The 25,916-nt window shown below is 46.3% G+C and overlaps 1 protein-coding gene across 1 annotated transcript in view; it reads right to left on the reverse strand.

Annotated features, from left to right (window-relative positions):
- Positions 1-1,136, reverse strand: part of CACHD1 (cache domain containing 1) — a 180,649-nt gene extending 179,513 nt beyond the window's left edge. The window contains 1 exon segment of the mRNA XM_029083275.2: positions 661-1,136. Coding sequence (XP_028939108.1) covers positions 661-861 — 201 coding nt within the window. The 5' untranslated portion in view covers positions 862-1,136.
- Between the last annotated feature and the right edge of the window lie 24,780 nt (positions 1,137-25,916).

A 25,916-nucleotide genomic window follows, 5' to 3' on the forward strand; every position in this document is an offset into this window, starting at 1 on the left:
TAGACACAAGGCAATCAGGTTGTCCCACGTGGGGTTCACATTCCTCATCCCCATTTTACAGATGAGGGATCTGAGTCCCAGAGAAGTGAAGTGACTTGCCCAAGGTCACACAGCAGACAAGTGGCGGAGTCAGAATTAGAACCCACGACCTCTGACTCCCAAGCCCGTGCTCTTTCCACTAAGCCCCGCTACTTCCCAATCGTCTTCTCCCAAGCCCTCAAATCCAGTGCTCTGCGGGCCGGAGGCGCTCACTAGATACCACCTATGGGATGATGGGTGGCTGGTCCTTGTTTCCCACCCCCAAAACAAAAATCGCGGTGCAAAAGTTGGGAGGCGCGCAGGGCGAGGGCCCCGGAGACACTAGGGCGCAAAGCACGAGGTTTGGATAGCGTCCTCTCCTAAGCGCTCAGTCCAGTGCCCTGCAGACTGAAAGCGCTCACTAGATACCACGGATGGGCTGATGGGTGGCTGGTCCTTGTCCTCCCGCCCCCCAAAAGACACCCAACGAAAATCGTGGTGCAAAAGTTGGGAGGCGCGCAGAGACACTGGGGCGCAGAGCACGAGGTTTGGATAGCGTCCTCTCCTGAGCGCTCGGTCCAGTGCCCTGCAGGCGGGAGGCGCTCAGTAAGTCCGACGGAGGGGTCGGGGGGGCTGGGTTACCTGCATGGTGACGACCCCCAGCTCCTCGGTGGCCAGCCTCCGCATCTGGCTGGCCAGCACTTGCGCCTCGTCCAGGATGGAGAAGTGGGCGTCGGCGACCCCCTGCGCGGGGCAGGGGGCCAGGGCCAGGGCCAGGGCCAGGGCCAAGGCCAGGAGGGGCAGCGACGGTGGGTCGGGGGGTGCCCCGGGTGCCCGGGCCATGCTGCCCGGCCCGGCTAGCTGTCTGTCCGGCTGGGAGTGGGGGGCGGTGGGCGCCGCCCGCTCCTTGGCCCGGGGGCGTCTAGGGGCCGGGAGGGATGGGGCGAGCCATCCCCCGGACAGGGCACGGAATGGGGAGTGGAGGGACGAGGGACGAGGGACGGGGGACTCCTCCTCCACCCCTTCCCCTTCCTTCAATCCTCCTCCTCCTCCGGCCCACCGAGCCACTGGACGCTGGTGCCGGTCCTGGTGGTGCTGGTCGTGCCGGTCCTGGTGGTGCTGGTGCCGGGCAGGGGCGCAGGGCGCAAAGGCGCAAAGGCGCGGGGAGCGGGGGGGGCGGGGCCCGGACCCGGGGGCGGGCCGAGGGGCGGGCGGCGAAGGGGAGGGGGAGAGGAGGAGGAAAAAGAAAAGGTGTCTGCCCCCCCCCCGCACCAAGCTGCGCTCCGACCGCCAGCCCGCTTCTGCAAGGACGGGAGGAGGGGGTGGGGAGGGGGCTGGGGAGAAAGGGAAGGGGGAAGGAAGGAGGGGGTGGGGAGGAAGAAGAGAGGGTAGGGAGAGAGAGGAGGGGAGAGGGCTAGGGAGAAAGAGGAGGGGAAAGGGGGGGAGGGGGCTGGGGAGAAAGAGGAGGGGAAAGGGAGGAGGGGGTGGGGAGAAAGGAGGGGAAAAGGGGAGGGGGTTGGGAGAAGGGGGGAGGGGTTGGGGAGAAGGAGGAGGGGAGAGGGAGGAGGGGTGGGGAGAAAGAGGAAGGGAAGGGGGGGGAAGGGGCTGGGGAGAAAGAGGAGGGGGTGGGGAAAAAAGAGGGGAGAGGGAGGAGGGGGTAGGAAGGACGAGGAGAGAGGGAGGAGGGATGGGGAAAAGGAGGAGAGGAGGGGGCTGGGGAGAAGGAGGAGAGGGTGGGGAGAAAGGAGGGGAGAGGGAGGAGGGGGGTGGGGAGAAGGAAGAGGAGAGAGGGAGGAGGCGGTGGGGAGAAAGAGGAGGGGGAAGAGGGGAGGAGGGAGAGAACTAGGAGGGGAGGGGAAAGGGGAAGTGGAGAGGGGAAGAGGGATGGAGGGAGGGGAGAAGTAGGGTGGAGAGAGGGGAGGGAGGGTGGGAGAAAGGAGTGGAGGGGAAAGGAAGAAAGAGGAGGAGAGGGGTGGGGGAGAAATGGAGGGGAGTCGGAGGGAGAGGGACGGGGGAGAAGGTGGGTGGAGAGAGGGGAAGGGGTGCAGGGTGGGGGGAGAAAGGGACTAGAGAGGGAGAGGAAAGGGGTTGGGGAGAAAGAAGGTGGAAGGCAAAGGAGGGAGGAGGATGGAGGGCAGAGTATATTGGATTTTCCCAACTGCTTAGTACAGTGCTCTGCTCACAGTAGGAGCTCAGGAAATGCCATTGATTGACTGATGGATTGATGACACAAAGAGGCCAAAGGGAAAGGCTCTGCAAACAGTGAAGAAGCACGGCCTAGGGGACGGAGCACAAGCCTGGGATTTAGAGGGCCTGGGATCTAATTCCGGCTCTGCCACGTGCCTGCTGTGTGACCTTGGGCAAATCACTTAACTTCCCTGTGCCTCAGTTACCGCGATTGTAAAATGTGGATTAAGACTGTGAGCCCCATGAGGAACATGGGCTGTGTCCAACCTGATTAGTGCTTTGTGCAGTGCCTGCCACATAGTAAGCATATAATAATAATAATGGTATTTGTTAAGCACTTACCATATGCAAAGCGTTGGGGTAGATATAAGCTAATCAGCTTGTCCTACCTGGCGCTCACAGTCTTAATCTCCATTCTACTGATGAGGTAACTGAGGCACAGACAAGTTAAGTGACTTGCCCAAAGTCACACAGCTGACAAGTGACAGAATCAGGATTAGAACCCACGACCTCTTCCTTCCAAGCCCAGGCTCGTTCCACTGAGCCACGCTGCAACATAACCAATACTATTAAAAACAGTCCTCCAATCAATCAATCAGTGGTATTTATTAAGCGCTGTGTGTATAGCACTGTGCTAAGCACTTGGGAGAGTACAGTACAACACATTCACTGTCCACAATGGGCTTGAGAGGCAGCGTGGCTCAGTGGAAAGAGCACGGGCTTGGGAGTCCGAGGTCATGGGTTCGAATTCCGGCTCGGCCATTTGTCAGCTGTGTGACTGTGGGCAAGTCACTTAACCTCTCTGTGCTTCAGTTACCTCATCTGTAAAATAGGGATTAAGACTGTGAGCCTCATGTGGGACAACCTGATTACCCTGTATGTACCCCAGCGCTTAGAACAGTGCTCTCTACATAGTAAGCGCTTAACAAATACCAGCATTATTATTATTACAGACTAGAGGGGGAAACAGACATTAATAGAAATAAATTCTGGCTATGTACATAAGTGCTGAGGGAAGAGGCTTTCCCTGATTCACTCATTTCCCCTTCCCCTACTGCCTAAATACATCACCTAAACACTAAGGTATTCACCCGCAAAGCACTTGGGTTCTACCGCAAGGAGCACTTAGTACCTGTCTTTGAACTGTACGGCTTCCCCCTACCTGTAATTTATTTTGGTGTCCTTCTTCCTCACTGATAAAAAAAGATTGACTGATTAGACCGAAAGGTCTTTTGAGGGCGAGGACCATGTTCACTAACTCTGTCGTACTCTCCTAAATTTACAGAGAAGCAGCGCTGCCTAGTGGAAAGAGCTGGGGTTTGGGAGTCAGAGGTCGTGGGTTCTAATCCCGGCTCTGTCACTTGCCTTGTCACTGTGTGACTTTGGGCAAGTCGCTTCACTTCTCTGGGGCCCAGTTACCTCATCTGGAATATGGGGATTAAGACTGTGAGCCCCACGTGGGACAGGCAACCTCATTACCTTGTATCTACCCCAGTGCTTAGAACAGTGCTTGGCACATTGTAAGCGCTTAACAAATACCATCATTATAATCATTATTATTATTACAGTGAATGGCACAGGGCTAGTGCCCAAAAAGTACTGCTGATTGATTGAAAGAAGATGAAACAGTCTTTTCATTAGTAATGGCAGACAAGCCTTGGTCCTGAGAGCCTATGTAGAGGAGTTGATACCAGTGCTAGTGGCTTGCATGGCACAATTTTCACTCTACCAGTCTTGTTCCCTCTGGGACATGGGGTCACACAGTGAAGTGCAAGTGTGATTTTCACTCATAGTAGCCCGTGATAGAAGGCCCGTGTCTAATACCCAGCTCTCCTGATTCCCAGAACTGTGCTCTTTCCATAGACCTTAATTAGGCAAAGAAAAACTGGGTCTGGGCAAGAAGGAAAGAAACAATCTCACAATTGTTAGCCAAGAGGCTTGATTCTTCACTAGGATTTTGGGAGAGAATAAGACGATTGGTCAGAATCCCTTCTCCCCATTTCCTGGACCCCTCAATCTATCACCGGTATTTACTGAGTGCTTACTGTGTGCAGATCATTGGACTGAGCACTTGCAAGAGCACAATATAAAAGACACAACGAGTTTACAGTCTAAAGGGGGAAGCAGATGTAAGTATAAATAAAGTACAGATATGGACGTAAGTGCTGTGGAGCTGGGAGGGGGAATGAATAAAGGGAGCAAATCAGGGCAATGCAGAAGTTAGTGGAAGAAAAGAAAAAGGGGGCTTAGTCAGAGAAGGCCTTTTGGATGAGATGTATAGACATGTTCCCTGCTCACAGTGCATTTACGGTCTAGAGGGACTCGACTCCAGAAAATCTTTCTTCCACATATTGGGACAATTTAAATTGTCCTTTTCCATTCGCTTGAGGTTTAAAAAGAGTTTAATAAGCTTCTGCAGAAATTTACCCAGGCTTTTGAGGAAAGTCTTTCCTATAGGCAAAAGACAACCCTGGCAGTCAGAGGACCTGGGTTCTAATTCCGGCTCTGCTACCTGTCTGCTCTGTGACCTTGGGCAAGCCATTTAACTTCTCTGAGCCTCTGTTCCCTCATCTATAAAATGGGAATTAAGACTGTGAGCCCATGTGAGACTGAGACTGGGTCCAAGCTGATTACCTTGTATCGACCCAACCTTCCAAACACTACTTGACACATAGTAAGGGCTTAACAAATATCATTATTATCATTATTATTATTTTACAAACATTTTTGTCATACTATTTTCTGTACCTCCACGTTGTATAAATTCCATATGTATGCTATGGGATTTGCAAACCTCTGAGGTTCCCCTCTGGGTGTTCCTAGGTGGAAACCAGGCCCTAGTTCAACAAATCTGCTGTGACTTCCTTTAAAAACAACAGCCGGTCGGCACTGCACTTTCTATCAAACTGTGCTCGGGGGAGTGCTGTCAAAAAAAAAAGAGGAACGACAAAAAAGGAAATGAATGGTCACCCTTAACCTCCAGAAGACTTCAGATCACAGCCAGTATGTTAGTTACTGTTAAATAAATATGGTCCAATGGTCCAATGAAGTAAGATCAAAGAATCCTACAGAAAACCTTCTCCCACTAGCAGATATTCATGGTAGTGAAAAATCCATCAATCAATCAGTAATATTTACCGTGCATCTGACATACACAGAGCACTCTTCTAAGCACTTGGGCAAGTATAGTAGAATTAGAGAACATGACCCTGAAAGAACTTAGAGTAATGCAGAGACAAAATAAGTTACAGGTAGAAGAAAAAGGAAAATTAGACAGTAGATAATAATCATATTTATTGAGTATTTACTATATGTAGGGCATTGTACAAGTGCTTGAAAGGTAATAATCATCCACATTATCATTGTGGTATTTGTTAAGTGCTTACTTTGTGCCAGGCACTGAATTTCAGTGCTGGGGTAGATTTAAGCAAATCAGGTTGGATACAGAGTGCAGATGGCCCTCCCCCAGAACCCCGAGTTTATGGGGGAGGTTCACTTCAGTGAAAAAATCAACAGGCCCATAGGTGACTCCCCCAAGACGGTTCAAACTGGACTCAATAAAAGCTTTCTGGTGAAGGTCACCCAAAATCCTGTTGCTCCTGCTTCAGCTCCCTACACATCTTTGACTTTATTTCTGTGTTGTCTTAGTGTTTTGTTTCATCTCTCCCTATGTGTCTGTCACCAATCCCCTCTGTTTTTGTAATTAGGTCGTGAGCCCCAGGAGGGACATGGGCTGTGTCTGATTCCCACCTGGGTATTTTCCCCAGTGTTTATTACAGTGCACTGCACACAGGAAGCACTCAATAGAAACTCTAGCTATCATTACTATGACTTTTCCTGCCTCTGTGTATCTCTTTCTTCTGGCTCTTTCTGACTAGGGGGCAATGATAATGAGTAGATGAGCAATAAAATGACAAGGATCGGCCTTTTTGGATAATGCCTCTAAATTACACTGATTAGCTTCCTGCTCTGTGGTGACCTATATGCTACTCTGGCAAGAGTGGGAGAAAAATAAAGGCAGTTTTCCCCTACAAATCAGCAGGTGGGCCCACTTTTTAATACCCTAGAAACAAGAAAGGCAATCGGGGAAGAAAAGTATTATTTGCTCCCAGTATTTTGGGGTCTTTTAGTCCCCTGAACACAGCCTCAGGCTCTACCCCTGCCCAGAATGGTAGAGTCCAGGGGTTCTAAGACCACAAGTTCCAGAAACTCTTGCTCAGATTCATTCAGTTGCTCAGCTTCATTCAATCATATTTATTAAGCACTTCCTGTGTGCAGAGCACTGTGCTAAGCATTTGGGAGAGTACATTATTACAATAAACAGACACATTCCCAGCCCACATAGAGCTTATGGTCTAGAGGTGTGAAGCCAAAGTCTCAAATCACCAAAGTGTGCAATAACCAAATGCATTTAATGTTGTTCTAAACAACCACATTTTTAAGGATTGATACTGAAAATAACCTAGTATAGCACTGTAAAATTTCTAACAAACAGAAAAACTCCTGGCTAATAAAAACTATGGGGCAGACAGGCCTGGTACCCTCCATTCAGTCTACAGTGCCATGTTGGTGTTTTCCAGAATTCAATCAAAGGTATTGGTTGAGCACTTAGTGTGTGCAGAGCACTGTGCTAAGTGCCTGGGAGAGTTCAGTAATACAATAGAGTTATTAGACGTGAGTCACATCCTGTATTTGGTATTCATTGGTGGATATTCCCAAGAGAGAACACAAACCCTGCTTTCAAAGATACAACAAATCATCAGAACCTCACAAAAGATTTTCCCCTTAACCCACTTTCTAAGCAAATATGAAGGGTCCACACTCGATTGGTCTTCTTTAAGGTCATCCATCCACTGGTAGCATGGCCTAGTGGAAAGAACATGGGCCTGGGAGTCCCCGCGCTTCCACTTGTTTACTGTGTGACCTTTGGCAAGTCATTCAACTGCTCTGTGCTTCAGCTATCTCATCTGTAAAATGGGAATTAAGACTGTAAGCCCCAGGTGGGACATGGACTGTGCAAAATCTGATTATCTTGTATCTACCCTAGTGCTTAGTACAGTACCAGGCACATAGTAAGCGCTTAACCATACCATTAAACACCCCCGCCAAAAATAAGCATTTGGGAGAGTACTGCAGAAGCAAGATACACTTTCCCTGATCTCGAGGTGCTTGCAATCTGCTGGGGGAGAGGCAGGCCAGACAGGAAGGTGTGAATGAGGCCTAATAGCCCCAGAAGAGCTGAGGCCCAGAGGAACTCCACAATGTGGGCAGGATGAGGAGAAGGAAGAAAAGGAAGAAGCTTTAATCAGGTTGGACACAGTCCCTGTCCCACATAGGGCTCATAGTTCTAATCACCATTTTACAGGTGAGGTAACGGAGGCACAGAGAAGCTAAGTGACTTGCCCAAAGTCAGACAGCAGGTAAGGGGCAGAGTCAGGATTAGAACCCAGGACCTTCTGGCTCCCAGGCCTGTGTTCTATCCACTAGGCCATGCTGATTCTCTACCCCACCACCCGAACTGTGTGTTTCAGAGAGAGAACAACCAAGGCATATAGTAAGTGCTCACCAAATACCATTATTATTATTATTGGGTCAAATCTTACTTCCTCAAACTCTAACCCCCAAGAGCAGGGCAATTGATAATAACTGTGGTATCTGCTAAGCGCTTACTCTGTGCCAAGTCCTGTAATAAACCCTAGGGTAGATTCAGAGTCATCAGGTCCCACATGGGGCTCACAGTCTCAGTAGGAAGGGGAACAGGTTTTGCTGAATCCCCATTTTGCCTATGAGGTAAATGAGGCCCAGAGAAGTTAAGTGACTTGCCTGAGGTCACACAGCGGGTACATGGCAAGGGGGGCGGTTAGATAAATCCCGATTAGATTAGCAATCTAATACATTAAATTAGACAGAAGAGAGCTAAAAACACCGCTCTTTTGACTTACCTCAGAGAGTTGTATTTTCATATATAAAACCCATTCCTGAAACATTTTAGCTTTCATAACCTAGTTCACCAAAACGTCCTCGGAGGCTGTCCAAAAAGCTGAGTGACATTCGTTCTACTTTTCAATTTCAGGTCAGCGACTTTAGCTGGCTGCATGGGCTAGAACAATGGTCTGTTCTCCCAACAGCAGCCAGTACCTAGGGACCAAAGTGAGAGCAAAGGTGGAAATCCAAACCTGGCCAACATAGCCCACACAATGGAACTCTTTATTGGCAAACCGCTAAATGGACTCAAGGGCTCGAATTCCATTAATAATAATAATGTTGGTATTTGTTAAGCGCTTACTATGTGCCGAGCACTGTTCTAAGCGCTGGGGTAGACATAGGGGAATCAGGTTGTCCCACGTGGGGCTCACAGTCTTAATCCCCATTTTACAGATGAGGGAACTGAGGCACAGAGAAGTTAAGTGACTTGCCCACAGTCACACAGCCGACAAGTGGCAGAGCTGGGATTCGAACTCATGAGCCCTGACTCCAAAGCCCGTGCTCTTTCCACTGAGCCACGCTGCTTCTCACAGCCACGCTGCTTCTCACATCACATCATTCTGGATGGTTATATCAGAAGGGGTGGCACCCTGGAATTCTTGCTCTTAAACCAAGGGGTAAAATAATAATAATGGGTTTTTTTTTCCAATGCTTAATATGTGCCAACTACTGTTACACTATTAAAAATAATGATGGTATTTTTTAAGCGCTTACTATGTGCCAGGCACTGTACTAAGAGCTGGGGTGGATACAAGCAAATCGAGGTGGACACAGTCCCCTGTCCCATGTGGGGCTCACAGTCTCGATCCCCTTTTTACAGATGAGGTAACTGAGGCAAAGAGAAGTGAAATTACTTGCCCAAGGTGACACAGCAAATGTCAGAGACGGGAATAGAACCCATAACTTTCTGAGTCCCAGGCCCACTATCCACTGCGCCATGGTGCTTCTTTCCACTAGACTACATTGCCTCTCAACAGTAAAATGAATGTACTCCTGGTATGTTTCCTTTATTCCAGGACTGGGATTTGTGATCTAAGGTTCTAGAGAAGCAGCCTGTTCTAGTGGATAGAGCCCGGGCCTGGGAGTCAGAAGGACCTGGGTTCCAATCCCAGCTCTGCCATTCGCCTCCTGTGTGACCTTGGGCAACTCACTGCTCTGTGCCTCGTTACCTCATCTGTAAAAGGGGAATTAAAACTGTGAGCCTTACGAGGGTCAGGAACTGTCTCCAACCTGATTTGCTTGTATCTACCCCAGCCTGGCAGATAGTAAGCACTTAACAAATACCACAATTATTATTATTATCACTATTGGAAAGCGATGGCTTTTGCCCAGGTCAACAGGCACGCTCCGTGGGAGAAAGGCGGAATCGCTCGGCCCGCAAGCCAGCGGAAGCAAGGATGTTCCTTCATTCTAAACGCTTCTTTCGTGATGTTCAAGCTTCCACTCTTCTGTTACTCCCCACGGCTTCGAACCAAAGGCTGCTACTTCACCTCTGCTCTCCATCTCAGTGGGTTAGCTCCTGGATGAGATGAATGACTCCATGGAGCCCTGTAAATATTTGTACCGTCAATAATTGATTCGGCTATTTTGTCCTGATATATTTCAACTACTTCTTGCTAGGCCCTTATTGTTCAATCTGCTCCGATATTGTGTCAAAAATTTCTTGCTGGCTTTTTACCCCGTTAGAGAGTAAACATCTTCATGGGGTGTAATTTGTGTCTTTTTTTTAACTCTGTTGTACTCTTCCAAGTGCTTCGTAGGTTTTTCTTATTAATATTATCAATATTAGTGATATTAATGAAGATCATACTAAGTGCCAAGCTACACTCTAAGATACTTGAGGACAGAGATCGTATCTGGTGACTCTGTTGTGTTCATTCCGTCATTAAATCGTATTTATTGAGTGCTTACTGTGTGCAGAGCATTGTACTAAGCACCTGGGAGAGTGCAATACAATAAACAGACACATTTCCTGCCCACAATGAGCTTGTAGTTCAGAAGGGGAGAGACAGATAGTAATACAAATAAATAAATGACAGATATGGACATAAGTGCTGTGGGGCTGCGAGGATGTATTTTAATCCACATCCCGCCTCTGGCCTGCAATGCCCTCCCTCTTCATATCCAACACACAATTGCTCTCCCCACATTCAAAGTCTTATTGAAGACACAGCTCCTCCAAGAGGCTTTTCCTGACTAAGCCCTCATTTCCTTTTCTCCCACTCCCCTCTGTGACACCTTACATTTGGATTTGCTCCTTTTATTCAAACCCTTCCATGAGAGCAATTATGTACATATCCATAATTTATTCATTTATATTAATGTCTTCCCAGACCGTGAGCTCGCTGGGGCGGAGAACGTAGCTACCAACTCTGTTCTATTAATCTCTCCCAAGTGCTTAGTACATTGCTCTGCACCCAGTAAGCAGTCGATAAGTATGACTGATTGATAGCAGTAGATCATGATCCCTGCCCCTTGGGCTAGGGAGCTACTCTCTCACATACTTAGTGCTCTGCAAACAGTAAGTACTTAATAAATACAATTGATTGATTGATTGATTACTAGGGTAGATACAGGATAATCAAATCAGTCACAGTTTGGTCCCACATGGGGCTCACAGTCCGAGGGAGGAAGAACGGGCATCTTATCCCCATTTTCAGATGAGGAAACAGAGAAGTTAAATTCATTCAGTCATATTTACTGAACTCTTATTGTGACTTGCCCAAGTTCACACAGGTGGAGCCAAGAAAAGAGTCAAAGTCACAGTCCAACCTTCTTTCCACTCCACTAGGTCATGTTCAGTAAGCCCTCAATAAATACCATTGATTGATTGATAAATAGGGGAAACTGGTGGATTGATTTAATAATAATAAAAAATAATAATGATTGCGATGTTTCATAAGTACTAAGTGCTGGGGTAGGAATAAGATAATCAATTCATCAGTGGTATTTATTTGACACTCTGTGCTCAGCACCGTACTAGGTGCTTGACACAGTCCTTGTCCCACACAGAGTTCACAGGGAGGGAGATCAGGTATCCCCATTTTACAGATGAAGAAGCTGAAGTACAAAAAAGTAACTTGCCCAAGGATACCCAGCAGGCAAGTGGAAAATCCAGGATTAGAACCCAGATCCTCTGACTTGAAAACCCATGGTCTTTCGATTAGGGTCCGCTATTCAGAGTGGGCCAATCAATCAATCCATCAATCCTATTTATTGAGCATTTACTAAGGGCCAGACTTTCAATTTCTCAACTCCCTATTCACCTTCTCTCACACCTACTCACTCTCCCTGCCAAACCCACAACTATACACCCAGAACTGCACACTGGAGATAAGTTGTCCTTCCAGGGAGATTGTTGATACTGGGTTGCTGTGTGACCTTGTGCAAGGCACTTAATCTTTCTGGGCCTTTGATTCCTCATCTGTCAAATGAGAATACGTTTTCCTCCTCTTTCTACATCTAAGATTGTGAGCTCTTTGGAAGACAGGGAGTACGTTTGCTGTGACTATCTTGTATCTATCACAACCCTTGGCACAACTTCTAGTACTTAAGTGAGCGCTTAATAAATATCACCTTTACTACCTCAAACAACAAGAGACAGTCTCACAAATTGGGAGTCCTGAGCAAAACACCCTTTTTTCACCTATTCTTTTTCTTTCTTTATGGTATTTGTAAGCACTTATTATGTCCGCCAGGCACTGTACTAAGCGCAGGGATAGGTACCAACAAATCAAGTTGTACATAGTCCCTGTCCCACAGACAAGTTCATTCAGTAGTATTTATTGAGTCCTTACTATTTGCAGAGCACTATACCAAGCGCTTGGAATGTACAAATCGGTGACAGATAGAGACAGTCCCTGCCCTTTGACGGGCTTACAGTCTAACCGGGGGAGACGGACAGACAAGAACAATAGCAATAAATAGAATCGAGGGGATGAACATCTCATTAAAACAATAGCAAATAAAAGTTAAAAAACAAGTTAAAAGGCTTGCCCAAATTCACACAGCAGACGAGTGGCGGGGGTGGGATTAGAACCCAGGTCCTTCTGATTCGGAGGTGCAAACTCTATCTACTAGGCAGCACTGCTTCTTGATTTCCCCTTAATTACTACTATGGCTATCACTGCCGCTGCTTGATTCAGCATCTTCTTCCCACAGAGTTCTGCAGAACCCCCCTTTGTGGTATACATATCTCTGACCTGGAGGGATATCTGGACTGATGACCTAGTTTCCTTCCCGGATGGTAAAATCTAAGAGCCCCTGGTTTTCTCATCATCTGAGGTCTAACGACCCAAGATAGCACCCTACAACTGTGAGGACTACACAGTTTTGCTGTTAGAATGCACTGGGGTGGGTACGGATCCCTCTGCTCATGGGGGAAGGGAAAAATACAACAGAACTCACTGGAAAGTCACGGGTCAGTAGCAGGAGAGCCAGAGTGATGGCTAAGACTAACCTTCTCGCTATACCTCGATCTTTTCTATCTCGTCTCGCTCACGCCCTACCTCTGGCCTGGAACACCCTCCCTCCCCAAATCCAACAGACAATTACTCTCCCTGCCTTCAAGGGGCCTTCCCTGACTAAGCCCCTCCTTTCTTCTTCTTCCACTCTCTTCAGCGTTGCCTTGACTTACCCCCTTTATTCATCACTCAGCATGGCTCAGTGGAAAGAGCGTGGGCTTCGGAGTCAGAGGTCATGGGTTCGACTCCCGGCTCTGCCACTTGTCAGCTGTGTGACTGTGGGCGAGTCACTTAACTTCTCTCTGCCTCAGTTACCTCATCTGTAAAATGGGGATTAACTGTGAGCCTCACGTGAGACAACCTGAATACCCTGTATCTACCCCAGCGCTTAGAACAGTGCTCTGCACATAGTAAGTACTTAACAAATACCAACATTATTATTATCACTCCCTACCCCCAGCCCCTCAGCCTTTACGTCCATACCTGTAACTTATTTATATTAATGTCTGTCTCCCCCCTCTAGACTGTAAGCTTGTTGTGGGCAGGGAACGTGTTTGTTTATTGTTATATTGTACTCTCCCAAGCACTTAGTACAGTGCTCTGCACACAGTAAGCGCTCACTAAATACGATTGAATGAGTGAATGAATGACCCCTGCCCTGGAAGAGCTTTCAGTTTAACAGGGGAGACCTACAAAAAACAATTTATAGGTAGATGGAAGAGAGGTGGAGGTGGATATATGCAAAAGTATGCAAAAACAAAAGTCCTCCACCTCAGCTTTTTGCCCTCCTCTGGAGGTCACCCAGGGAGAGGCAGTGTGAAGAAAGTTAGCCCTCACCCCCTCTAAGCTGGGTACTAAACTAAATCCGGGTCTTCCGTGTATTAGGAAGTAGCCTACCCTTTCTAGCCTTATCAAAAGCAAATCTCCTCCAAGAGGCCTTCCCTCTAGATTGTAAGCTCACTGTGGTGAGGGAATGTGTCTGAGGGGGAGGCAGATATTAATATAAATAACTTACTGATATGGACATAAGATCCATGCCTCCCCCTATCAGTCAATCAAATTTATTGAGCGCTTACTGTGAGCAGTGCCTCCTACCTTTATTGTACTGTCCCAAGCCCTAAATTCAATGTTCTGCACACAGTAGGAGCTCAGTAAATATGACTGGTTGAACCGAGGCTTGCATCTCTCTGCCTGATCTCTCCTGCCATTTCCTCACCCCACCTTTCTTTGCCCCTCCCTCCCCCCCCCATATTCAAATTGAAAAGCTGCCCTAAGGCAGTAAGGAATCTGGGCACTGTACTAAATCACTTAAACCAGGTCATACAAAGCATTTCTTGCCTTGGGGAGAAAAAACAGAATCTAAATATATAAACAACTAGGCAGAAGTTAAATGTATGTGTAGCTTTAGACACTGGTTTGTGGCCAAAGAGTCATATATAATTATAAAGTCTCTATGGACAATTTCTACTCAGTATTCAAAAAAGCATCTCACCTCCTCAGGCTATTCCAGTTTCCACATTTGAAAGCTCCTTCGTTTCAGAGAAAATTTCTTCGCGCCCTCCCCCCACCCTTCTTTTCCTTTTCTCTTGTATTTTGGAACCCTTCTGTGGATGATGGATACTCTTCTTCTTGCTTTTCCCTATCACATTACTACAGGAAGAGAATCCATTTTTATCTGACCAGCTTCCCTCCTGTTTTCCCTCAGGATCCTTCTAATCATATCACCCCCAGGTGACATAGTCACAAGTGTATTCTCCGACAAAACTCCATCGTTTCAGAGACAACTTCTTCCACCTTTTTTTTCCTCTAGCAATTTGGGACCTTCCTGTGGATGATGGACATTCCTCTCCCTGCTTTTCTCACATTACTACAGGAGGAGAAACCACTTTCAACTGACCAGCCTCCCTCAAGGACCCTTCTAATCATATCGTCCCCAGGAGACACAGTCACACGAGTACTCTCCATCCTGGGATGAAGAGGCTTCCGTTTTCCTCCCTTAACAGATTCCATTGCCCATTTTTGATAGCCGTGTCACCTGTCAACAAGTATTATATTAAGAATTGTTACTGCATATATCGGGGGACTGGAGATGAGGCATCAAACATGTGTTTGCAACTGTGGAAACAGTAATGTAGACCGAGGATTCATACGCAATGCTTTCTTCTCCGAAACCAGAACACAGATTTCTTCTCGGGCAAAGGATGACAGTGTCCATCTTCCCTGTAAACTGCGAATTCCTTAGGGGCAGGGAGCATATCTGCCAGCCTAGCTGTACTGTATTTTCTCAAGCATTTAGTACAGTGCTGTATGGTAAGTTCTCAATAAATACCATTGATTGACTACCGTTTTCAATGAGACTCCATTTTCATCATCGTCATTCTGCTGTGACTGAGTGTTTTTCATCCACTTGGTGCTAGGGGAGACACTGATACTCATACACGAGGGGAGACGGAGTGCTTGGCACACAGTAAGTGCTCAATAAATACGACAGAATGAACGATAACCTTCAAGAATACCTGGCACTCCATTGCCCCCCTCCCCTCCAGATACTGAACAAAGGACAAAACACGTTGAGAATAATAATAATAATCATGGTATTTGTTAAGCGCTTCCTTTGTGCCAAGCACTGTTCTAAGCGCTGGGGTAGGTACAAGGTAATCAGGTTGTCCCACATGGGGCTCACAGACTTAATCCCCATTTTACAGATGAGGCAACTGAGGTGCAGAGAAGTTAAGTGACTTGCCCAAGGTCACACAGCAGGCAAGTGGCAGAGCTGGGATTAGAGCCCGCGTCCTAGTGGCTCCCATGCCAGTGCTCTTTCCACTAAGCCACACTGCAGCGTGGCCATGTGGACAGAGCATAGGCCTTGGAGTCAGAGGACCTGGGTTCAAATGTCTACCACCGTTTGCCTGCTGTGTGACCTTGGGCAAGTTAAGTGACTGTGACCCCAGTTTCTTCATCTGTAAAATGGGAATTCAATATCTGTTAGCCCTCCCAATTAGACTGTGAACGTTGTGTGGGACCTGACTAATTTGTATCTACTCCAGTGTTTAGAACAGTGTTTGACATACAGTAAGTGCTTAAAAAATACCAATATTACTATTATTATTCTCCCTCTCCAGACTATAATCTCATTGTGAGCAGGGAATGTGTCTTTATTTTGTTACACTATACTCTCCAAGCACTTAGTGTAGTGATCTGTACAAAGTAAGCACTTAATATTTGTATTATTATTATTTTTAAATGGTATTTGTTAAGCACTTACTATGTGCCAGGCACTGCACTCTGCACTGGGGTAGATATAAGCTAAACAGCTTGGACACAGTCCATGTCCCACAGTCTTAACCCTCAATTTATAGATGAGATAACTGAGGCAGAAAGAAGTTAGGTGATTTGCCCAAGGTCACACAGCAAACAAATGGAGGATCCGGGATTAGAACTCAGGTCCTTCTGACTCTCAGGTCCTTCTGATTCCCAGGCCCACGCTGAATCTACTAGACCACACTGATTATTCTTATTATTGCTATTATTATTATCATTTTGCACTGTCCAGTATAAAAAATAGTTGGTGCTCTAAAAATACCTTTGATCAATTGGTTATTAGCCCCTTTTTTGCTGAGTCTTTTACTTTTCCAGTGTTGACATTCTGAGTAGCAGACAGGCTAGCCACATCCCAATTTAGCCGAGGCATTCCCAGGCTTTTGTAATCTGCTCCAGTTGAATTAGAAAAATGTATAAGTGTCCCAGAAGTGGGATCATCTGGATAAACTTGTCATCCCACCTCTCACTGACCCCAAGCTGCTCTTGTCCACTGTAAACAGTTGGATTACCATGGTGTGTTGGAGCATGCTCAGTTCAGGTCCCTTAGCAGTCGGGGACATTTAGAAAGAAATTTGCAGAGCACTGGGAAAAGCACACGCGTTTGGGGTGCAGTCGGCATATCCTGGGACTCGATAAAAACAATGGCTGGTCTAGGTATGTATAATGGACATGGGGTTTCATGCTCCAGATGGGAACCATTTTTCTGGATTTTCATTCTGGATTTTGCCATGATATTTCTAAAAATAGCAATCGCAGGAAGTTTTCTCAGTATCTCCTCTCAGGTGTCACAGTATTCTCTCTAACTGCACAGTATGTTCCCTTATTGACCCTCAGTCATTCCAGGGTCAGTTCCTGGCCAATTATTCCAGAATGGGGAGCTTTCCTCACCCCCTCCCCATTTCTTCACCCCCTCCCCTGTCTTGCCCCTTGTTTGCTGTGTATTTATTGAACGCTCACTGTGCACAAAGCACTTTACTAAGCGGTTGGGAGACTACAATATAACAACAAATCGACACATTCCTGCCACAATGAGCTCACAGTCAAGTGAGCTAACAAGTTAACAAGTATCACAATTATTATTATTATTAATAAAATGGTGATTAAGACTGTGAGCCCCATGTGGGACATGGACTATGTCTAAACTGGCTATTTTATATCTACCCCAGTATTTATTACAGCGCCTGGCACAAAGGAAGTGTTTAATCAATATCATTAAAAAAAAGATGCCTCTCTTGTTCAACAATGAGGTCTTCTCTTTTCCAGAGTGTTCCCTCCAAATAGATGACCTAGGAACTGGCGAGGAACCTCTCTTCTGGCTAATGAAGAGGGCCAGCACTGAAGCACTACACTATAATAATAATGTTGGTATTTATTAAGCACTTACTATGTTCAGAGCATTGTTCTAAGCGCTGGGGTAGACACAGGGGGATCAGGTTGTCCCACATGGGCTCACAGTCTTAATCCCCATTTTACAGATGAGGGAACTGAGGCACAGAGAAGTTACGTGACTTGCCCACAGTCACACAGCTGACAAGTGGCAGAGCCGGGATTCGAACTCATGAGTCCTGACTCCAAAGCCCGTGCACTTTCCACTGAGCCACGCTGCTTCTAGCCCTCCCCAGTGGACCTGGTCCTCCTGCAGTTCTCTGGCGGGCACTCTCATTCACTCCAATCATTCAGGAGCATGTGCGGTGGCTGTTAAGAGAAGCAGCATGGCGTGGGTAGAGCACAAGCCTGGGAGTCACAAGGCCATGGGTTCTAATCCCGCCTCCACCACTTGTCTGCTCTGAGACCTTGAGCAAGTCATTTCACTTCTCTGGGCCTCAGTTTCCTCATCTTTAAAATGGGGATTGAGACTGTGAGCTCCCTGTGGGACAGAGACTCTGTCCAACCTGATTTGCTTGTATTTACCCCAGCGCTTAGTACAGTGCCTGGTACACAGTTAGCCCCTAACAAATACCATTCATTCATTCAATAGAATGAATAAATACTATTGAATGGATACCACAGTTCTTCTTCTTATTATTATAATAGTCAGAAGAGAAGCAGTGTGTCTCAGAGGAAAGAGCTTGGGCCTAGGAGTCAGAGGTCATGGGTTCTAATTCTGGCTCTGCCGCTTGCCAGCTGTGTGACTTTGGGCCATTCACTTAACTTCTCTGTGCCTCAGTTACCTCATTTGTAAAATGGGGATTAAAACTGTGAGCCCCACGTGGGACAATCTGATCACCCTGTATCCCACCAGCGCCTAGAACAGTGCTTTGCACATAGTAAGTGCTTAACAAATACCGCCATTATTATTATTATTAGTCATAGTAACAACAAGCTTTACTGAGCACCCCCCGGGGACAGCACGCTGTACTAAACTCTTGGAAAAGTACAAAAGGAGCACAAGACACATCCCTTGCCCATAATGGGCTTTCGCTCTAAGGGGGGAGAGAGAGAGAAAAATGCTTCATAACGAGCAGAAGAGCAAAGAGGTTTGAAGTGGGCTACAATCTGCCTTTGCCTGCACAATCTTGAAGGGATTTTCAGGCCTTTAGAAATTTCCATTGCAGTGAAGAGTCCTTACCCTGCCGAGTTCTGAGAAAACCACAGGAATTCTGAAGCAAGATTTTGGGAAGATAGATATGCACAAATAGAAAAATAATCTCCATTAGTACTTTTATCACATGTACGCGGGCTACCACAGAATCTCGGTAAGAATTCAATCCAGAGACTGGTGGCACAAAACAAAGGACGTTCATGGCTTAGTCCCTAATAATAATAATGATAATAATTGTGGCATTTGTTGAAGGCTTTCTGGATTCCAGCCACTGAACTAAGCGCTTGGGTAGATACAGACAATTGGGTTGGACACAGTCCCTGTCCTACATGGGGCTCCCAGTTTCGATCCTCATTTTACAATCGAAGGAACTGAGGCACAGAGAAGTGAAGTGACTTACCCAAGGTCACACAGCAGACAAGTGGCGGTGCTGGGATTAGAATTTAAGACCTTCTGACTCCCAGGCTCATGCTCTATCCACTATGCCATGCTGCTTCTCTTGCTGTTTCTCTTGCTCTTCCCTCATGCATGATATTTTTCAAGAGTTTCCCTTTGGCCTCAAAAATGCAAAACATATTCTCTAGGCAGAACTGTACTTGCAATGTGAAAATAAAGAGCTGCAATTTCTTTAGGCCCTGGGCAATGAAAATGGAGAAATATATTTCTTTCTGGTGGGTGAAAGCTAACTCAGATTTGGTACACCTAGAACACACACATTATAACGCCTTATTTTCAGAGAGAGCGCTATCATTGTTTTTAGGATGGCAAAGCATACTTACTCTATATTACATTTGACATTATCTCCAAACCCTTAATTGTGTCTTGAAGAAGAATGAAGCATCTTCAGTGTTCCTCTTAAAGAAATATTTGCAGTGTAGTGGTTAAATAAATCATGAGAGCATGGGGCAGTTTATACGTTTTGAAAAAAACATGCTCTAAACTCAATAAACGAGCTCTTTAAGCAGCATGGTTTAGTGGATAGAGCACGGGCCTGGGAGTCAGAAGGATTTAGCTTTTAATCCAGGCTCCACCACATGTCTGCTGTGTGTTTGGGCAAGTCTGTGCCTCAGTTTCCTTACCTGTAAAATGGGGATTCAACCCTACTCCCTCCTATTCAGATTGTTAGCTCCATGTGGGACAGGACCTGTGTCCATTTGTATTAAGTTGTCTTGTTTTTGTCCGTCTGTCTCCCCCGATTAGACTGTAAGCCCGTCAATGGGCAGGGATTGTCTCTATCTGTTGCTGAATTGTACATTCCAAGCGCTTAGTACGGTGCTCTGCACATAGTAAGCACTCAATAAATACTATTGAATGAATGAATGAACTTGTACCTATCCAGAATGCAGAACAGTGTTTGATACATAGCTTCTCAAATGTCATAATCCATCATAATGGTTTTCCAATTAATTTTAATTCTTACAAGAGTAAAATTTAAGAGGAAAGTGTCCATATCCCCGTGACAAATACAGTATAATATTTTTCTCTCCATTCTGGATACCACTTTCTTCATCTTTCCCCTTCTAGCTTGTTGTGGGCAGGGAACATGTCTACCAACTGTCCCAAGTGCTTAGCTCAGTGCTCTGCACACAGTAAGCACTCAATAGGCACCACTGATATTTATTAAAATGTAGTTTTCATTAAAGATGAAATGTGAGATTTTTATCACTGTTGTCATTATCATTTTGAGAAGCACATGGCCTAGTGGAGAGAGCACAGGCCTGGGAGTTAGAAGACCCTGGGTTCTAATCCCAGCTCCGTCACTGATCTGTTCTGTGGCCTTGGGCAAGTCACTTAACTTCTCTGGGTCTCAGTTATCTCTTCTGCAAAATGGGGAATGAGTTTGTGAGCCCCATGTGGGACAGGGACTGGGTCCAAACTGATTGGCTTGTATCCACCCCAGTGCTTAGTATAGTACCTGGCACATAGTAAGTGCTTAACAAATACCATAGTCATTATTAATATTACCATGGTAATAATCATCGATTGTGGCATTTACTCTGCCCCCCTCCCCAAGTACTTTGCTAATTCTCAAAACAGATGCAAAATAATGAGATCAGATACAGTCACTGAACTAAGCGCTTGGGTAGATACAGACAATTGGGTTGGACACAGTCCCTGTCCTACATGGGGCTCCCAGTTTCGATCCTCATTTTACAATCGAAGGAACTGAGGCACAGAGAAGTGAAGCGACTTACCCAAGGTCACACAGCAGACAAGTGGCGGTGCTGGGATTAGAATTTAAGACCTTCTGACTCCCAGGCTACATGTGACATGAGACTCAAAGATTGAGGGAGAAAGAACAGGTACCTTATCACCATTTTACAGAGATGAAAACGGAGACTCAGAGAGGTTAAGTGACTTGTCCAGTGTCACGCAGCAGTCTGATGGCAGACCTGGGATTAGAACCCAGGTTTCCTGATTCCCAGCCCTCCTGATTCCCAGCCCCGTTCTCTTCCTACTAGATACACTTCCCATAAGCAATCAGTGGGGTTTATTGAGCAGTTACTCTGGGAAAAAACTGTACTAACAACTTAAGAGAATACGATACAACAAAACTGGTTAGACGCCTTCCCCACTCAGAAGGAGCTTACAGTCTAGATGAGGAGTTTACAGATTAGGTGTTTCTCTTCAGAATTACATTAGCTTTTGAGGGTATTACAAACAGGGCACACAGTTAGAGAAGCAGCGTGGCTCAGTGGAAAGAGCCTGGGCTTTGGAGTCAGAGGTCATGAGTTCGAATCCCGACTCTGCCACTTGTCAGCTGTGTGACTGTGGGCAAGACACAACTTCTCTGTGCCTCAGTTGCCTCATCTGTAAAATGGGGATTAAGACTGTGAGCCCCACGTGGGACATCCTGATTCCCCTGTGTCTACCCCAGCGCTTAGAACAGTGCTGGGCACGTAGTAAGCGCTTAACAAATACCAACATTATTATTATTATTATTATTATTATTCTACCACCTTTAATCAGTAGCATCCACAGCGTCAGAAACCCGGGGAAGCAGACATATCCGACACTCTTGGGAAATTTATGTCAAACATCGAAAGAAAATCCCTTTTCTTGCTAATGAAGAATTAAAGCCACAAGTGAAAAAATCTTATGTTGCTTTAACAGCTGCCAGTAGAATCAGAAAACCACTCATAAGAAATCTAGTTCAGGTTCTTGCTGAAAATATGGTATTTGGAAAGAGAGGGATATCTTTCCCTACCAAGGAAATAACAGTTTTTCATCAGGCTTCATGCACGGGCCAGTGTGGGAAAGGGACTGTGTCTGATCTGATTATTTTGTATATACCCCAGCACTTAGCAGAGTGCTGGATAGTAGTAAGCATTTAATAAATACTGCCATCTATATTATATATAAATAGACACAATACCCTAATTCATTCCATCAGCAGCCCCAGTGTTTTTCTCTAATGTATTCTGCAGCCAAAAAGCCCAACTAAATGCTGGATTTCAACTAGTGCTTAATTGTTCTGGGAGAGATGCCAGAGTGCTAAATATTGGCACCTCTCCCATTAAAACCCAAACCCACTCTCGCCCGTCTCCGCCGTCTCCGCCACTGAATCGATCCTCCTTAGCCAACACTTGAGAGCAGGGAATCAATCGTCAACCGATGGTCCTCCTTGAGTGTCTATTGTGTGACGAGCGCTGTAAAGGAGGGATGGACAGAGGGGAGCCGCAGTTTCTCTGGCCAAGTGCTGAAGACGGCTGACTTCATAACCAGAGCTCAGTCCAGTGCTTAGCACATAGTAAGTGCTAACAAATACCACAGTTATTATTGGTGCAAGAGCAGTTGGCCCCCCAAGAGCAACCTTCTGTTTAAGCGGTCAGAGTAATAATAAAAATAATGACTAATTATGATATTTATTAAGCATTTACTATGTGCCACATACTGTACTAAGCACTGGAGTGGTTAGAAGCACGTCAGGTCGGACACAGTCCCTGTCCCATAGGGGACTCATAGTCTCAATCCTTATTTTAGAGGTGACGAAACTGAGGCACAGAGAAATGAAGTGACTTGTCCGAGGTCACACAGCAGAGAAGCTTGCACTTTCAGAAGCCCTGTGGCTCTGCCCACAGGTGCCGAGGTTGAGCCTCTCCCAGTCCTGGCATAAATGAACTGTTGCTTTCCAAAGCAAAAAATCCATTTTCTACCACTCTACAGAACCACTACATTCATTCATTCAACCTTATTTATTGAGTGCTTATAGAGAAGCAGTGTGGCCTGGTGGAAAGAGCATGGGCCTGGGAGTCAGAGGACCTGAGTTCTAATCCGAGCCCTGCCAATTGCATTCTGTGTAACCTGGGGCAAGTCGTTTCAGTTCTCTGTGCCTCGGTTTCCTCAATTGCTAAGTGGGGATTAAATCCTACTCCCTCCTACTAGATTGGGAGCCTCATGTGGGGAAGGGACTGTATCCAACCTGATGAACTTGTATCTACCCCGGCGCTTAGAACAGTACTCGACACATAGTAGGTGCTTAACAAATACCTCATTGTGATTATGATTATGGATATTACCATTATTATTGTTGTTGTTATTATTAGAGACAAAATAACAGGCTGGATGGACTCTTAGTATGGCCCAGAAAGACCACTGCTTATACTCTTAGTGTCCCATGCTTGGCTGTATCAGAAAAAGAACTTCAGTTTCATCATATTTACCGACCGATCATTTTAAATAAAACTGGGAACCGGTTTTCCAAAAGAACCACTCCTCCCCTCCTCCCCTGCCACAAAATAAATGAATAAATAAACCTTGGATTGGAAAAATTTATCAGCTCCAGTGTATCACACACAAAAATCATCCCGGCAGGAATAAGAATCAAAATAGGAGAAGCAGATGTGTGTGGGGTCTGGAATATTAACTACAAATTTTAATTTCCAGGCGCTTCTGTCCTAGGGCCTCCGGGCACTTTCACAGAAAACGGCTGAAAACAAAAGAAGATCAAATACCGCAACATGCCTCCCGACCTCTGCCAGCCTAGCAACCCAAGCCGCCCGTGGCCCCCGGTTACAGACGAGAAACAAACAACCTTAAGAGTCCCCAGCAGCAGAGCGAAAGCTGACACCGAAGAACTCCTGCCTTGAGAACTGCCCCCCAGGACGATCCTGATTTATCACCCCGAAGGGTGGACTCGGAGGAGCTACTGGTCTCGGTGGAGACGCCAGGGTCAGGATCCGGCCATTCCAACCCAGATGTCTTTGTAAGGCACTGACCTGGGGCGTTGAAGGTCCCTGGATATAAAGCCCCATTTTGGTAAGCTCCAAGGGGTCAGGAGGTGGCCAGAATGAACAGAGTCCTAGGATCGAGGGCTTGATGATGGTGATGGTGGTGGTGTATTTGTTAAGCACTGACTATGTGCCAGGCATTGTTCAAAGTGCTGTGAGGCTTAGTTGAAAATCAAAGAGCTTACAGGGTTCAGACTCAAGCCTGTGAAAGAAAAAGGAGGGTAAAAATAGGGGAACTGAGAGTATAGTCAGGGAAGGCCTCTTGGAGGAGATGTGATTTTCGCAGGGCTTTGAAAAGGAGAGAATGATAGTCTGTCGGTTAAGAAGGGGGAGGGAGTTCCAGGCCGGAGAAAGGAAGTGGGCAAGGGGCCCTTGGCAAGAAAGATTCATTCAATCATATTTACTGAGCACTTACTGTGTTCTGAACACTGTACTAAGCGCTTGGGAGAAAGTACAATACAGTATAGATGAGAAAAATGAGATCAAGGTACAGTGAGGAAGTTGGTATTAGAGGAGTGAAGTGTGCGGGCTGGGTTGTAGTAGGAGATCAGTGAGGTGAGGAAGGGGGGGAGAGCTAATTGAGCTCCTTAAATAGGGTGGTAAGGAGTTTCTGCTGATGTGGACATGGATGGGCCAGGTCTGAGAAGGTCCAGGAAGGACCTCAGAGATGTGGCTGTCCCTGTGGGATGCCAAGACTTTGAGTCCCAGGAAACCCAAAAAGTCTCTTGCGCACACTGGATTCTCCAAGGTGTCATGGCTACTGTGCTTCCTGGAAACCTCTGTCCTGACCTGTGGAGACTTGTTTGAGTTAGTCATTTGGGATTAAGCCCAAACCAATCTACCCCAGTCCTAGGCCTGGCCCAGTCTGTCCAGCTCTGGTCCAAGACCAGCTCTGGGTCTGGGGAGGGTCAAACCAGACCTGCATGAGCCCTACTTGAGCTAGACTGGCAGAAGCAGCATGGTGTAGGGGATAGAGCATATGCCTGGGAGTCAGAATCCCACCTCCTCCACGTGTCTGCTGTGTGACCTTGGGGAAGTCACTTCACTTCTCTGGGCCTCAGAAACCTCATCCGTAAAAAGGGGATAGAGACTGTGAGTCCCACGTGAGACAGGGATTGTGTCTGACCGACCAACTTCTATCTATCCCAGTGCTTAGAATAGTGCTTGGCACATAGTAAGCGCTTAACAAATACCACAGTTAGCTGTGCGAGGCTACTGGGACTTGAGGGAATTATAGTCCCAACAATTCAGGAGACAACCATGTGCATGAGGGAATTCAACCCATGCCCAACAGCACTCCAGCAACTTTGTCTCTGGGAAGAACCATTGGCTTCTCTCTTTAAAAATGCCCCTTGGACATATTCCAAGAACAGTAAATGAGCTCAAAGTTCACTACTGGGATCTAGGAAGTGAAATGAATAAGGCTTTTGTGTAAGAACAGCAGTGGTCAGATTACAGAATCCTTGCAGATAGGTTCCAAGAACTTTGGCCAGGCAAACATTTTCACCAGCCTGCAAAATTGACTTTGTCTCCTCTACAATTTCACCTCTTCTCCTTTTCAGCCATGCAGATACCCCTTCTACTGGTGGCCATTTTAAGAAGTGAAAAGAAGGCAAGTATTATCTGCAGGAAATGTGCTCAAGACATCTGTCCACAAACACATTTAGAAAAGCCGTAATTTAGAACATAAGCTCCTTGTGGACAGGGTTTGGTTTCATCCTTTGCTGTGTATTTAGTACACACGCTCTCTCTCTCTGCCCACTAAAAGCTTTCAATCTAGTTGAGGAGACAGGCATGCAAAATATTTTACAAATGGAGGGAGCAGGAGGAAAGGAAAGGAAATGCAAAACTCTGTCCATTCGCTTCATCATTTCCTTTTTTTTAATGGCATTTGATAAGCACTTACTATTGTGCCAGACACTTGCCTAAGTTTTGGGGTAGATACAAGATAATTAGTTTGAACCCAGTCCCTGTCCCACATGGGGCTCACAGTCTTAATCTTCATTTAACAGATGAAGGAACTGAGGCACAAAGAAGTTAAGCGGCTTGCCCAAGGTCACGCAGCAAACAAGTGGCAGAGTTGGGATCAGAACCCATGTCCTTCTGACTTCCAGGCCCATGCGCTATCCATTAGGGAATGCTGCTTTTCTTGGTTTCCCTTTGACTCAG

The sequence above is a fragment of the Ornithorhynchus anatinus genome, chromosome 18 (assembly GCF_004115215.2).
Source record: "Ornithorhynchus anatinus isolate Pmale09 chromosome 18, mOrnAna1.pri.v4, whole genome shotgun sequence".
NCBI classification, from domain to species: domain Eukaryota; kingdom Metazoa; phylum Chordata; class Mammalia; order Monotremata; family Ornithorhynchidae; genus Ornithorhynchus; species Ornithorhynchus anatinus.